Source organism: Geotrypetes seraphini, chromosome 1, assembly GCF_902459505.1.
Source record: "Geotrypetes seraphini chromosome 1, aGeoSer1.1, whole genome shotgun sequence".
NCBI classification, from domain to species: Eukaryota; Metazoa; Chordata; class Amphibia; order Gymnophiona; family Dermophiidae; genus Geotrypetes; species Geotrypetes seraphini.
In genome coordinates, this window is record NC_047084.1 from 218,196,670 (window position 1) to 218,213,338 (window position 16,669).

The window sequence follows — 16,669 nt, forward strand, 5'->3', positions numbered from 1 at the left end:
CTTGGTGGCTGGGAGAGTAAAAAAAGACCTGTTGAACTTTGACTTGGTATCGGGAGTGAAAGGGCTGCTTGAGGTGTTGCTGCTTATATTTCAACTGCATTTAAAACTGCCTTATAAATGATGATAAAGTTATAAATCAAACTATAAGAATCAAAGTTGAAGGCTGCATGAATAATTCATAAGGCAAGGAGAGGGCTGCCCATACCTCAGTGAAAAGTAACAATTGGTTGTCGTAGAAACTACCTATGTTCATCAGGAGAGGTTTGCCCGCACCTCTACTACTATTAATTATTTCTATAGCGCTACCAGACGCAAGCAGTGCTGTACAGAGTCACAATGAGTAAGAAAACAGTCCTTGCTCGAAAGAGCTTACAATCTAAATAGGCAAGACAGACAAACAAGATGTCATGCAAGATGTCATGGATACAGTTAAGGGGAACGGTTAATCAGCTGGCTGGGTTGGAGGGCAGAGTAGGGTTAAGGATTAAAAAGCTATATCAAAAAGGTGGGTTTTCAGTCTGCTTTTAAACAAGGGAAGGGGCTTGACGGACAAACTCAGGTAATTTATTCCAGGCATAGGGGGCAGCTAGATGAAAGGAACAAAGTCTGGAATTGGCAGTGGAGGAGAAGGGTAATGTTAAGAGTGACTTATCTGAGGAACAGAGTTCTCTGGGAGGTATGTAAGGAGAGATATTGAGGGGCAGTAGAATGAACACACTTGTAGGTCAGCAATAAGATCTTGAATTGTATGCAATGGCAGATAGGAAGCCTGTGAAGTGACTTAAGGAGAGGGGTAGAAGATGAGTAGCGCAGCAGAGTTTTGCACAGATTGCAAGGGGGAGAGGCAACACTGCAGGATTCCAGTTAGGAGTAGATTGCAGTAATCTAAGCGTGAGGTTCTGAGAGCTTGGACAAGGGTCCTGGTAGTGTGCTCAGAGAGGAAGGGGCATATTTTAGTGATATTGAAAAGATAGAAGTGACAGGTCTTAGCAGCTTGTTGGATATATGTAGAAAATGAGAGGTCAAAATCAAAAACGACTCCAAGGTTGCGAACAGAGGAGACTGGAACAATGACAATATTATTTACAGAGATGGAGAAAGGAGGAGGAGGAGCAGAGGGTTTAGGAGGAAAGATACCTCAGTGAAAAGTATCAAATTGGTTGTCATAGATACTGCATAGGTTCAAAGAAAAAAAAAAAGAAACACCTTACAGAACTGTTTGTAAAACAAAAAGTTTATTATCCCAGCAACCTCATAGCAGAAGAAACAGAAAGCAGCAAGGCACAAACACCTTGGCAAAGAAGAAGGCACAGAAACAAGAGTTCATACCTTAACTGAAAGGGCTCAGGAGAATTATGAGTCAGATACAGAAATGCCACAGGTCATTAGATTGCTTATTGGCCAAAGTCACACAGCACATAAGTGAGAAAGCCCCATTCAGTCATATAGAAGCTGCCTATCAGACATATGAAGGCACAGCAGCAGAGTCCAATGCATACCTGGTTAGGAAGTATACTCATGATAGTATGACCCAGTCTGACAGTCAAAGGGCCACAGACCAGGTAAGGCAGGCCATAGTAGAGGATGTTCTTAAAAAGACAGCAACCTACAGAGGCCCCAGATAAAGATACTGAATCCCAATACTAAATACTCCACAAGAGCTCCAGAACCAGTAGAACATCTAGAACACACAGAACAGGCCACTGAAGCCATTCCAGCAGATCAACCAAAGTCTCCATCTCTGTCAAACTAAGAATTGAGGCAGAAGCTGCAAAAACAAAAGCTCTCTATAGTTAGCAAGAAGCAGCTATTGAAACACAGAAATTAAAACTGGAAGAACAACAGGAGAAAGTAGCATCCAAGGAAAAGTCGGAGGCTACTGCATGTAGGGCTGTGGAAGAGGCGGAGGGTACTGTATGCAGGGCTGTGGAAGAGGCAGAGGCTACTGGGCAGAGGCTGAAGCCACCACAGCACGCAAAAAGGCGGAGCTTGATATTGCCTTGAAGGTGTTACAGCAACAAAAGTAAGTGGCTGCCATTGAGGCACAGCTGAAGGTGTTGGAGGAGAGTCAGTGGGGAGAGTCAGTTGAGCCATATTAAAGGGGAAAATCCCACACAGCGTATGTTAAGAGTATGTGAAGGCCCATGCCTCAGAGCAAGAAAGTAAACAATCACAGTCTGACTTAGAGGAGTCACTCTAAGCACATTCCTTAGCAGCAGAGTCAAGATTGCCTGAGAGAAGCAAGCTGAAGGTGGAGCGCGCCACAGAGACAAAACGCCATTACAGTAGTCTATATGCAAGCACACACACAGATTCACTGCCACTGGCTCTTGCTCCAGGAAGGCTCCCCGAGAACAATGCTTCATCTCAAGCGAAGATTTGGACGCCAAACAGGAACATGGCTCCAGTGAAGATTGAGCAACCACATTTCCCTCAGCATACTGTGATTAAGAAAGAGGCACCTGACAGGCCAACAACAGCAAGTAGTCAGCCACAGCTTCCCATTGCCAGCACTATAGGGATTTCAGAAAGAGAAGACCTAGCAACATATATTGCATGCAAGATGATGGTAACTAATGGGACTCACTCAATTTAATGATAGCACAGAGAGGTACTGTGAGTGGAAGGCTGATTTCCAAGATGCTATATCAGTCATAAAGCCAAGTCCCCAGGCAAGGGATGAATTTGATGATCAGGTGGCTGGGGCCTGAATCATCCGAAAAGATAAAGACACCTTAAAGATGCATTACAACATGATGATCAGGGCCTGAAGGAGATGTGGGAGAGGCTCGAGCAGCAACCCAGAAGGATCCAGCAAGCATTAATGAGGAGAATAGAGAACGTCCCAAGACTTACCAGCAAAAATCATGACAAGCCGCTGGATTTGGAAGACCCTCCTCCAAGAAATGGAAGCATTTAAGACTAATCCGAGTCTTCAGGCCTGAGCTACCTGGACACATCCTGTGGCAAAAAGAAGTTTACATCAAAGCTGCCATATGATGTCAAAGAAAAATGGTCGGTTCTAGGTATGAAGTATAAGGAGGAGAATCGAGGGAGGATCTCAACCTTCACAGTCTTCACAGACTTCATTAGAAAACTGGCAAAGAGAAGAAATGATTTCAGTTTCCGGGATGACATGTCTGATCAGGTGAAGACAGGCTACCTCCAGAATGAGAAGCCAACAAAGAGGTATGGCAACACATGCTAGGAAGTCTGTAGCAGTGCACAAGACAGACATGCTACCCACAACAGCTCAACACCAACAGTCCGTCCTCCTACTGTAGAAATAATAGAAGACCCAGAAAGACAATTCCAATACATAGAAAAACCACATTCTCTTCTGAAATGTTGAGGGTTCAAGGAGAAAACCTTGAGAGAGCGAAAAGAGCTGTTGAGAAAATATTGAATCTGCTATAAGTGTTGCTCTTCAACCAAACGCATGGGTAAAAAACTGTAAAGCAGCCATTAAGTGCACAATATGTGATAGTGACAAACACATCAGTGCCTTACATTCTGGAGAGGAGTAGACTGACCTCCGAGGTTCCCTGCCCCAGAGTCAGGCCAAGGTGTTGAAGAGAGAACAGAACAAACAATATCACAGAATATCACTGTAAGCTGCACAGAAGTATGTGGAGAAGGCCTCAGTGGCAGGTTCATGCACCAAGATATGTGTAGCAAAAGTATAACCTAAAGGGCAACCAGAAAAGGCATGAACAAAGTAACCAGTCCCTGGCAAAGACAGAGTTCTTTGATATGTTTAATATCCAGGGAAACCGCTACCCCTACCACCTTAGAACCTTTTCAGGGAAGACCAGGAAGACGGAGAGAAAAGCAAGTGGTTACACCATAGAAGCAATGCATCAAGTGAGATTTACCAACTAATTGAGTGCAACCAAATACCAGACATCAGGGAAGAAATCCCTACACCTGAAGTTGCACAACAGTACTCTCATCTGCAACCAATAGCAGAACACCTGCAGGCCAGTAGATCCAAAAGCAAAGATCCTGCTCTTACTAAGGAAGAGACACAACAGCCCTGGTCAGACTTCTTGAGTCAAAGGTGGGACCAGCTGATGCTCCTTATGCTTATCGACTCGGATGGATTAATAATAGGTGACGTCAGCATCAATGGACTGAGGAGACCAAGAAAAGATGTATTCAAGACGTGTGTCTTGGCCAATGGACGCACCACCTTATTCAAGCCTTGCCAGAATCATTTACAAGTAAAGGAAGTCTACAGTTGGAAATAATTAGAACCTAATTCAGTCATATATCAGAACACTTCACTACCAGATCCAGAAGATCGTCTGGGCAATGCAGTGTTCCAGGTCACCAAGGATGATGACAAGCCAACTCTTTCTGTAGAAGACAGAGTTCCTCAAAATCATGGATCAGGAATTCTCTAAAGATGAGTCCAACAGTTGGGTGGCTCTTCAACTCTTTTGGACACTCAGAATACAACTTCCAAATAACAGAGAGTAAGCTCAATCTCGACTAACTTCACTGCAGAGAGTCTTGCAGAAGAAACCGGAGACACTTTATAACATTTATGCAGAACATGCTGGACAATGACAATGCAGAACCAGCTCCACCACTGAAAGAAAATAAGGAGTGCTGGTATTTAACTATCTTTGGCGTATACCATCCACAAAAGCCAGGCCAGATCAGGATTGTATTTGACTCCAATGTTCAATACCAAGGAGTCTCCCTCAACAATGTGCTGCTTTCTGGACCTGATATGATTAATACCTTAATAGGAGTCCTGATTCGATTCAGAGAGAAACCTATCGCCATAACAGCAGATATCCAGCAAATGTTCTACTGTTTGTTAGTGCATCCAGACTATAGAAATTATTTAAGATTCCTGTGGCAACGCAATCATGACCTCAATCAGGAGGTTGTAGAATACAGAATGAAAGTGCATGTCTTTGGTAATAGTCCATCACCTGCAGTAGCAACATATGAGCTTAGAAGGATATGTTTAAATACTGATATTTACAAATACTCTTCTCCCTCAATATTCGCAGGGGTTAGGAGCAAAACTGGCCCGCAAATGTTGAAAATTTGCGAATAACTTTTTGGCCGGCTCTGACCCACCCCTGCCTCCCTGCCACCTCTCCCCCCTCCCCCAACAACCCAGACCTTACCTTGTGGTCTAGTGGGTTTTCGGGGCAGGAGTGATCTTCCTACGCTCCTGCCCCATGCAGATCACTCATAGGAAATGGCTGCTGTGAGTTCCCGTAGTCTTTTGAGACTACGACGGTAGCTCACAGCAGCCATTTCCTATGAGTGATCTGCACTGGGCAGGAGCGTAGGAAGATTGTTCCTGCCCCGAAAACCCACTAGACTACCAGGTAAGGTCCGGGATGCCAGGGGGAAGGCGGGAGGGAGGCGGGGAAGGTCCAGAATGCAACATTATTTAAAAAAAAAAAAAAAAATTGCAAATAACCGAATCCGCGGATACTGTAACCGTGGATTTGGAGGGCTCACTGTATACTTATAAAATAACCTGCATATTCATACAAATACTGATAATCTCTGTTTTTCCATAAGGTAGTCTGTTTTCTCTATTAGTCCTCTTAAAAATATAGAAATAAACTGGTCAGTATTCTGCTGGCAGCAGTCTGTGGGGGGTTTTTTTGTTGTTGTTTTTTTTAAAAAAAAACACTGAGCACCATGGGCAGAATTAGGCCTTCACATTAAGTGCCAGATCTTGTCCTGGCAGTGGCTCTGAATATCAGGGAATAACCAGCCAAGAATATGCTGCCCGGACTTTTGCAGGTCCTGGCTGAATATCAGTTGGGACCCACATAAGGCACCCCTTCCCTTCCCTCAATTCTACTTCAAACCAGAAGCCCCCTCCATGGTCTGAAGCTCCACCCTTCCCAAGTACCACATGACTGCCACTAGGGGCATCACTTTTTAAATCTGGAATAGAGAATGATATGGGGACAAATTTGTCCCCATCCTCGCAGGAACTCAATTTCCCTGTCCCATTCTCACAAGTTTTGTCACTGTCCCTGCCCCTTCCCCATTTCTGTAAGCTCTACCTTAACTGCACAAGCCTCGAACCAGGGCTGTGGAGTCTGTAGATAAATCCTTTGACTCTTGACTCCTCAGTTTCTGGTACCCACGACTGCGACTCCAGGTACCCAAAATTGTCTCTGACTCCACAGCCCTGGTTTTATCTATATGTTTTGAAATCATGACTGTGGAGTCGGTAGATAAATACTCCCGACTCCTCAGTTTCTGGTACCCACGACTCCGACTCCAGATACCCAAAATTGTCTCAGACTCCAACTCTGACTCCACAGCCCTGCCTCGAACACTTATGTTTGAGGCTTGTGCAGATGAGGACAGAGCTTGCAGGAATGGGGCAGGGACAGGAAAAGAACTCGCTGAGACGGGAAAATTAGTTCCTGCAGGGACGGGGAAAAATGTGTCCCCATTTCATTCTCTAATCTGGAGTGAACATGGAAGGAGCGAAAATGGGACTGCTCCAATCCTGACTAGCTGAACACCGGGAAGCTTCCCCAGTTGGACTCTTAAGAAGCTCCCCCGGATAAGCCAATGAAGTGAAGGAGTGAGTTCTTTGAAGGTCCGGGGATGGGGTGGGGTGGGGGGGCGAGGTGGAGTTTCAGAGGTTTCTGAATTGACAAAGAATCATGGCCAGGGATCAGAGGAGGGAGGTTATGACAAGGAGGTTAGGGACAATTGGACATGAAAGGGTTAATTGAAGCTAGGATGAGGGGACTAGACAAGCAGATACTGGCACTCACATAGCTAAGCGACCAAAGTTAGGACTTCTATTTTTTGGTAGTATTTGATGACCTAAGCTTTGTGTGCACCAGCTCTGAATATTACCAGCACTCGCATAGCTGCAAGCTCCTCCTCAGCTCTGCCCTTGGAATGCTTCTCTCCAGCCCACTTCAAAAATGGCTGGTCAGAGCTGATATTCAGCATACTTACTGGTTAAAATGGTGCTGAATATTGGTGGCCAGTCCACAGAGCACATGATTTAGGCAGGCAGGAGTTTCTGCGTCTTTAGATTGTTTTGAATGTTGACTGAAAAGGTTTTAAACAAATGTATAAATATACAGTATTTATTGCAAAAATGGGAAAGTAAGCTGACACTGATATACTGTAGCACATTGTTTAGAAAAAAGGACTTTAGGTCTATGGGAAACTATTTTAAGTCTTATGAGGTTAAGACTATTGGATTTCTGTTTTCTAGTCCAATTTCACTTATATTCCAAATTATGTGAACTTTGGTATGCGCTGATCCTTTAATTTATTTTTCTGATTTATTTTAGATGGATATCCTAAAAATGAGATTGAATATAAATGGAAAAAAAATTCTATTGATGTAGCAGATCAGAAATACTGGAGATTATATCAGTTTGCTTTCATAGGGTTACGGAACACAACAGGCATTTCACACACACTATCAGGTAAGGAGAAAGTTTAGCATTTTGCCTGGTTGTTGTGTTCTTTAGATGGCTCTCCATTGCAAAATTCTCTTTCCAAAGAAGCTATAATTTGTGTACGTCTTTCAGTGACTTAATCAGGAAAGTTATTTGAACCAGTTCTTTATTCAGGAGCTTTATGGGTGGTAGGCAGACTTGATGATGGCAATAAATTTGTTCATCAGCTATAAGCTCAGACAAAATAAGTGCCATCATTTAAAATTAAAATTAACATTACTGAATAATTAATCCAAATATCACTTGGAGAACGTGCTAAATTATAAATGACTTGAACGCTGTCAAATTGATTTTATCACTAAAAATATTTTTAACAAAATATAATATATAATGTCAGTCTACTCAGTAAGTGCATGAGAAAAGACGATGTGCCTCTAATAAAATGAATTGTGGACAACATTTTATGTAGGAGTTGATAGCATCCCATACTAGTTCTAATTTTCAGGCTTGATTTACATTTATGCTCATTCGACCATCTATAATCCCAACTTTGTTTGGTTCTCATGTTTCTGTGATAGAATCCTTTAAATACCTTGGTGTGATTTTTGATCGACAGTGCATTCACCTTTCATGAACAAGTTCCTCAGGTCTTTAAATCAGGGTTTTTTGCCCCTTGAAACATTTCTAATTTTTTTTGCCCCTTTTAACATTTCTTAGACCTGATGGCTTTGAAATCCCCTGTCCACGCTTTTATTATCTCGCATCTTGATTACTGCAGTGTAATCTATATGGGGCTATCTTAGGTACAGATAAAATAAGAACATAAGAAGTTGCCTCCACTGAGGCAGACCAGAGGTCCATCTCGCCCAGCGGTCCGCTCTCGCGGCGGCCCATCAGTCCCACTGCCTGAACAGTGGTCTCTGACTAATTTTGCAATTTACCTCTAATCCTATCCTTCTACTCTTATCTGTACTCCTCAATCCCTTTGTCCTCCAGGTACCTGTCCAGACCTTCTTTGAAGCCCTGTAGCGTGCTTCTGCTTATCACATCCTCCGGTAGCGCGTTCCATGTATCCACCACCCTCTGGGTGAAAAAGAACTTCCTGGCATTTGTTCTAAACCTTTCCCCTCTAAATTTCACTGAGTGCTCCCTCGTACTTGTGGTTCCCCATAGTTTGAAAAATCTGTCCCTGTCCACTTTTTCTATGCCCTTCATGATCTTGAAGGTTTCTATCATGTCTCCTCTAAGTCATCGCTTTTCCAGCGAGAAAAGCCCCAGCTTTTTCAGTCTGTCAGTATACCACCACAAGATTTCTTTGTGGAGTCAGCCCACCGCTTTTAAAATCACTGCACTGGTTTCCTGTTTCCTACCGTGTTCAGTTCAAGTTAATTTGTTTAACTCATAAAGCCCTTCATTTAGGTGTACCCTTATATTTTTTACATTTAATATCAGCCTATACACCAAGGTCCCTTCATTCTTTGGATGCATACTGATTAGTCCTTTCCCTTCCCACAAAATCTTATTATGAATCAACTAGAAGTTCAGCATTTTCTTTTTCTTATGTCCCACATCATGGAATGATTTACCACACCCAGTAAGAGGGATAATATCATTCCAGCCTTTAAATCTGTATTAAAAACCTATATATATATATATATATTTTTTTTTGTAAGGTATATGGCTCCCCCTGCTGAGGACTGTTGGATGGTCCTGATAAACAAATTTTTGTGAATTATATGTTAGTGTTCTTTGTAATTATTTCCACACCCCTTTTGCTAAGCCATGGTAGAGTTTTCTACCACAGCCCGGAGTGCTAAATGCACCAATGCTGCTCCAATGCTCATAGATTTCCTACGAGCATCGGAACAGCATAGTAAAAGAGAGCTACTATTTGCAATTTGATTTATTTTTTTGGTGATGTGTGTCTTAGTGGGCATGAACTCTATCCTTTGAATATTATTATTCCGCAATTGAAAACCTGGCTTTTCACTAAAATGTAATTCTATCCCCCCTTACTTTTCTCTTCTATATATAAGTTCATGTAAACCTTTTTTTTCCTTCTCTTCCTATATTTTAAGTTCTTGTAAACCGTGCCGAGCTCCACAACATCTGTGGAGATGATGCGGTATATAAACTTAAGGTTTAGTTTAGTTTAGTTTCTTTTCTTTTTAGTAGCTTGTATACCACTTTGATCTTTGTACAGGCGGAATAATAAGTTTTAAAAATAAACATAAACTTTTATTTAAAATAGGTTTCATTTTATGAAGTGGAACCTATTCATTAATAATATGAGGTATACATTAACAGCAGCACACACTAATATTGTAGCACACTTCAGAAGTGCATTTATGTTTCACTATACATTAAAGCAGTGGTTCCCAACCCTGTCCTGGAGGAACACCAGGCCAATTGGGTTTTCAGGCTAGCCCTAATGAATATGCATGAAGCAAATTTGCACGCCTATCACTTCCATCATATGCAAATCTCTCTCATGCATATTCATTAGGGCTAGCCTGAAAATCCGATTGGCCTGGTGTTCCTCCAGGACAGGTTTGGGAATCACTGCATTAAAGGATCGTTTTATTAAAATGTTGTGAAAATATGCCTTATCACACCCTTATGCAGATCATTCCCAGGTTCTATTTTTTGTTTTAATGGCCATGTGTTAATGTTCTGTTGGTGTGTACAGTTCTTTGTGGGTGCCATTAGTGTGAGGCCATTTTGTAAAATTACCATGAGAGCACTTTACGATACCTATTTGGTAGGCAGTAATGGGGCTTCTGTATTATCCGTGTGCTAACCACTTAGCACGCCACAATATACGTAGATGAGCTAAACGATTATCTCAGGAATGCTCATTCCCTGCCCCTGACATGCCCTCGCAGAAAAAAAATTATTTAGCATTACATTACATTGGTGTCTTCTATCCCACCAATACTGTTCAGTTCTAGGAGGTTTTCAACAAGAGTTGGCCTGGGCATTTCCAGGGAGAATACATGGTTAATATGCGTTGGGATCTGTGGAGGGTCGATCAGGTTTAGTTAGATCATTTGACAAATTTCTTGAATAGAAAAGTTTTAAGTTAGCATATGCACATTCTCAAATTACCATGTAATGCTAAAGCATCTCCAGCAATACTCAATTTTTTCTGCATTAAGCTTGCATTAACACCTAACTCAGCTTAGTAAAAGGGCCCCTAACTGACTAGGAAGCATGCATCACTGTGTGTTATATCAAGACATAAGCCAGTGGTTTTAAACTGTAAGCAATGTCCGTAATTAGTATCCTTATTTGAGTTTACCAAGCTAGAAAATTTAAGAAGTGAGCTAAATTAAAGCTCAGTCATGACATATGACTTGCTGAATTAACTGTAAAGGGGGAAGTTATCATGCTGAACCATATTGAATGTCCTTGTCAAACTGTCCATTGTAACTTCCTGGGTAACTGACCCAACCTCTTGTAATATAATCCAACTTTGAACTGAATAGATAAAGGCAGAATAGAAAACCTAATTAACATAACATTTTCACCATTGAGAGAGCACAGGCAGGAGCAAGTGGGAATCGCTCCTGCCCCAATGTGCCACTAGACCACCAGAGAAGTACAGAAGACCTGGGGTGGGGGTTCTGGTGTGTCTAGGAAGTTCATTGAGAGGGGAGGTGGAGAGAGGGTGAGCCATGCCTGTACAGGGGTTAAAGGGGGAGGAGAACTCTACCGATTCAGAGGGTCAGGTGGTAGCGATGGAAGAGGGGAGACACTTCCAGGAATGAGGGTGATAGGAATGCATACATCAGGGGGTGAGAGGGAGGACTCAGATATAAACCAAGACCCCATTTTTGGCCTTTTTTTTTTTTCCTAAAAATCTCCATTTAAATTCAAGTATATATAGTACTAGCCATACACTTTGAAGTCATGCACTACTAATTGCACTACTAAGATTCCTGGTCAGCAAGTCCTGTATAGTCATCAGAGCACTGTGTTTTTGCCCAATAAGATTTACTACCCCTGATGAAAGCAGATGAAGGAAAGTGGCTGCATTGGGTCGATGTGCTAATAAATTTTATCCTGGTTTCCATACTGGTGTTCATTGGCATTTTTACTGCTGACTCTCCTGGAGTTGTTCCTCTGTGGAATCTGAATCTTGTCTTATCAACCGTGGTCAAAGTGCTATTTGAACTTTTGAAACATTGTGCTGTCAAAGACCTTACTCTGAGGGTGATTTTTCTGGTTGCAATTACTTTAGCTTGGCACACTTTGAATTGCAGGCTCTTTCCCCTCTTTTTTTTCCAGACAGGGCTCCCTGATATTCAGCTGACAGCAATCAACATTTTTTTAAATGCTTACTGTCGCTGGTAAATGTAGTCCCCAATATTCAGTGTCAGGCCTTGCCCAGGCACCAGCACTGAATACTGGGCAGGCTGCTGGATCTTATGCAGGCCCAACCTCAGCCAGGACTACATAAGGGAGTTATGCGGGCCCTGGCTGAATATCAAGCTGGGGCACACATACTTTATTTTATATAATTGTAAAAACTCCCCCTCTGATCCACCATCTCCATGTAACACACTCTTCTTTCTCGCCAGGTCCCGTAGCCACCCTGGGCCTACCTAAATACCTGGTGGTCCAGTGGGAAGGGGGGGAAAGAATGTTAAGGGCAGAAGCTCAGCCCCCTCACTCCTGCCCCTCCAAATACCTCTAAATTGGGATGGAGGTTCAGGGGTGGGGGTTGCGTAAAAAAGAAAACCCAAAACTTATGTGGGCCTTAGCCCAATATTCAGCCAGTGCCGGGATTCACATAAGGTAGTCAGTTTTATCACATTGAGTGCTAATCAAGATAAATGACAATACTAAGCTTATCTCTCCAACACTGTATAAGAAGGTACCATAAATTGCAGTAATGTGTATTTGTGTGTGTGGAGGTGGGGGGGGGGGAGAGGCGGAGGTGTTAGGACCAATGATAAAAACTGGAACCTGTATGTGCTGATTTATAAGTTTGAATTGCTACTGAGTGTCTGTGGGTTTCTGAGGTCCTTTTCCTCTCATTAAAATTAATTTTGTGAGTTGGCTTACTGATTAGCACTCTCTCTCAAACTGTGTGCTACAGCACAGTAGTGTGCTACGAGAGATTCCAGAATTTTACTTTATTTTTAAAAATTCCCTTTGTAAGTATACAAGAGTTTGTCAATATTATGAGCATCTGTGTGCGTAAGGATACAACCACCCAGACAAACATCATTGGTCTTTGAAAACTGGCAAGTAATTTTATTTTTATGCAGCAGTTATCCTAACTTGACCAACAAAGCAGTCGAGGCTTTGTTGCCATATAGATCTTTTTTTCTTTTTTTAAATTATTTATTCAACTTTTCGAATTATAAACAAGCAAATCAATACTTGAATACAGATTTGTAATAACAAAAAAACCCCATAAAATTATATTACCAAGCACCACTTAAACCAGTAGTGGTTGGAAAGAAGATAATTATTAATTATTTAGTCCACTTCAAGTATTAGAATTAAATTATCAAGGAAATGCATTCCATCTTGAGAACAGCTCAGGAGACATTGATAGAAAACCCCGATAGCCTAGATTTAAATTACAGGAAGGGCTATCGGACCTATCACCACTCCACCACTTTCTTTGACCACAATAAATTCCAACAGTTGCTTTGGTTCAAAAAATAGAATTTTTTTTTCCTGTAGTGAAACACAGCACTTTTCTGGAAACTTTAAAATAAAGAATGCACCCAGTGCCAAAACAATGGGTTTATAAAGTAGAAACTCCTTTCTCCTTTTCTGTGTCACTTGAGCAACATCAGGAAAAATCTGAATTGTCGAACCAAAGAGCTTATCATTCGTATGTCTAAAATATAGTCTAAAAAGTAAATCTATATCATGTTCCAGGGCAAATGTCACCAAGAGAATAGATCTCTCCATGACTACTTCCAGAGAACTTTCCCAAAAATTCTGTTTAGTTAATTTCTCCCTTTTCTGTTGCTCCAATTTCAATAGGGGTTGAGCTATCTTGCTTCTTCCCTGGAGATTAACACTGAACCCCAGTTATAGGTGGTAAATTTTCTTGTGGAATCATCAATATTTCCCTGAAGTATTTATGCACCATCTCAATTGGAGATAATACTGGAGATTTAGAAAAATTGAACAGTCTTAAGTTGTTCCTTCTCTGCTTATTTTCCATATATTCAAGGTTTAAAAAAAAATATCTCGTTAATAATCTCCATTTCTCCATTTTTAATTTGGGTGATCTGTTCCTCATGTTTTTTTCATCTCTCTGTTGTTTTAAGATTTTCTAATGGGCTGAGAGCTGACAGAGACATAGTCACGCTCTGGAGGCTAGAATCCATGATTTCAGTAGCCCTCCCGAGTTGTTCTATATTTACCACTACGGGCTTAATCAACTATCCAAACTATATCTTACTCATAGAAGATGGATCAAAACCCTGCTTTTCAAAAAATTTATCCAGATATCTTAACTCTCCCTCTCGTCCTTCCCCCCATGTAAATTTCCCCCTCAACTATCTACCTCTCTTGTAATTTCTCCTCAAAGACTCAACTGTGTAACCAGCCCATAACTTGTAATTTCTCCTCAAAGACTCAATTGTATTTCTCCTCAATGACTCAATTATGTAACCAGCCCCCCCAAAATTGTAATTTTCCTGGAAATGTCCAGTTATCTTCTAATGTAATCCGCCTAGAACTGCAAGGTACAGGCGGAATAGAAGTCACTAATGTAATGTAATGTGATTCCAAAGCATCCTGCAGCGAACCGCAATCCAAAAAAGTAAGAGGGGAAGAGAGTATCTTTGCAAACTTGGATTTTTAGCTCTGACAGAAATTAAATCGAAAAAAAGAGAATGACTGCAGATAGTGGATGATGAAATGTGTATTTGCTTTTCGACTATCTTAATTTGCATTCAAAAACAAGCTCATCTATCGCATTGATTAGCATTTCTATTCTGTCTACTTTAGGTTCACCATTGTTACAATTACCCATAAATAGCTTAAAGAACTTTAAATAAATAACTCTTATATTGTGCTGCGAAAAACATTTGTTCTGTTTGATATGCCAGAGCTAAAAAAGTTTGAGAGACACTGATCTATAGTTTACTCAGATCTCTGTGTTATGTTTGTTTAACTTCTTAAGCTAACCTGCTAAATGTTTTTTAATTAAAAAAATTTTTGCTCCCCTTCCCTCTCCGTGGTTAGAATTTCTACAAGGTATGTAATAGATGACTTAACAATAGAATGAATGTTTAAGGTTTCTTATTTTATTGTAGATCTATAAAATTGTGTTTTTGTTTTACAGGGGATTATATTATCATGACAATCTTCTTTAACCTGAGCAGACGTATGGGATACTTTACTATTCAGACATACATTCCATGCATATTGACAGTTGTTCTTTCCTGGGTATCTTTCTGGATTAATAAAGATGCAGTGCCTGCAAGGACTTCCTTAGGTACAAATTATTTAAAATCATGTATAGGTCTTTCAATGCTGGCTTTATGTGATGACTTATAATAAACAACAGCTCTGATTCATATTATCTTCCACAACCATTTTAAAAATAGGACTGGCCTCATGGTTCAGTGGCAGCACCTGGTACTGCTTTACAGATGACCTTAGTCTTCTATTCCCCAAGTTTCCTTAGGTTTAGAACGTAGAAATTAAACCTAGTGACTTGATTAAGGCAGGATTTACCAAAGTGTGTCATTGTGTTTGCGTGTGCTAAGAAGTTGCCTTAATGCATGTTCTCTCTAACAGGTTCTATTTTATGGGAAGGGAACTATTTTCAAATAGCAATCATTATTGGCATTAGTGCATGCTAATATGGTAGCATGCTTTAATCCATGTTAGGAAGTTGAGGGCAAGGCAGAGATTTAAAATGGAGTATGTGTGAGAGGAGGAGACTCACTATCTCATTGCCATAGCTCAAAAGAAGTTGCTTCCCACTGAAGTGTAAGTCTAAAGGAGAAAGTGGGCATCCCTCCTGCCATGTTCATTCAGGGAGGGGGGGGGAACTGATGGCCACAGCACGGCCGCTAAACTTATCATGGCAGGGAGATCCCTTGTCACTATAAGCTTAGCGACCATATCTACTTATAATGTAGGCCAGCATTGTACGCATCTCCTGCTGGCCTAGGGAGACACGTACGGACCCCTAGGTCCGCCTAAGGCTACCTCTGGGCCAAACCACACCCATGCTTAGCCTTAGGCGAGCTTAGGCAGGCTTAGGCGCCTCCCTAGGCTCCTGGAGGCACCTCCAGTGTAGGCTGCCTGCCTCGGGAGGTTTTTTTTTTTTAAGAAACATGCATCCCGATTGGCTAGTTAGGCAGCAGTTGGCCACCTACAATTGGGACGCCATTTATAGAATCCGTGCCTAAGTGTTCTTTCTTAATTGACTGTGCCACAAAAGTATAGAAAATAAGTATTATTCCCTTCAAACTTTGCTTTTGTGACCAGACATTGATATTTTCAAATTTTCCTTTTTTTGTAGAACATTCCAGGTTGCTTCCAAGCTGAGTAAATTTAGGGACCTTTTTACTAAGGCGCAAACATCCAGTTGATGCATTTTGCTATGTGTGTGTGCGGCCAATTGAATCGAATGGACTAAAATATCTACAGGAGCAGCAACACACCTTGGAATCCCTATGGGTAGAAATTCTGTGTGTAAGAGGGAAAAAGATAGTAGTAGGAGTGTACTGCCTGACCAGGATGAACAGACAGATGCTGAAATGTTATCAGAAATTAGGAGGCTAACAAACTGGGTAATGAAGTAATAATGGGCGATTTCAACTACCCTGATATTGACTGGGTAAATGTATCAGGGTATGCTAGGGAGATAAAATTCCTTCAGGAAATCGAGGACTGCTTTATGGAGGTGAAGCAATTCTACATCTAGTTCTTAGTGGAGTGCATTAATTGGTGAGGGAGGTAATGGTGCTGGGGCCGCTTGATAGCAGTGATCATAACATGATCAAATTTGATATAATCCCTAGAATAAGTTTACATAGGAAATCCAATACAACAGCACTTAACTTTTTTTCGGTTCAATGATTTTTATTGATTGTAATAAAATACAAAAATACAATAAATGTTTACAGCACTTAACTTTAAAAAAGGAGACTATGATAACATGAGGGGAATGGTAGTAAAGAAACTTAAAGGTGCAGCTGCAAAGGTCAAAAATATACATCAGGCATGGATGTTATTTAAAAATTCCATCCTGG

The 16,669-nt window shown here is 41.2% G+C and overlaps 1 protein-coding gene across 4 annotated transcripts in view; it reads left to right on the top strand.

The window, feature by feature from the left end:
* GABRG1 (gamma-aminobutyric acid type A receptor subunit gamma1) overlaps positions 1-16,669 on the top strand; it is a 93,504-nt gene that overhangs the window by 41,568 nt on the left and 35,267 nt on the right. For all 4 annotated transcript variants that reach the window (XM_033946195.1, XM_033946179.1, XM_033946205.1 and 1 more), the window contains 2 exons: positions 7,314-7,451; positions 14,746-14,898. In XM_033946195.1, coding sequence (XP_033802086.1) covers positions 7,314-7,451; positions 14,746-14,898 — 291 coding nt within the window. The remainder of the gene's footprint in view (positions 1-7,313; positions 7,452-14,745; positions 14,899-16,669) is intronic.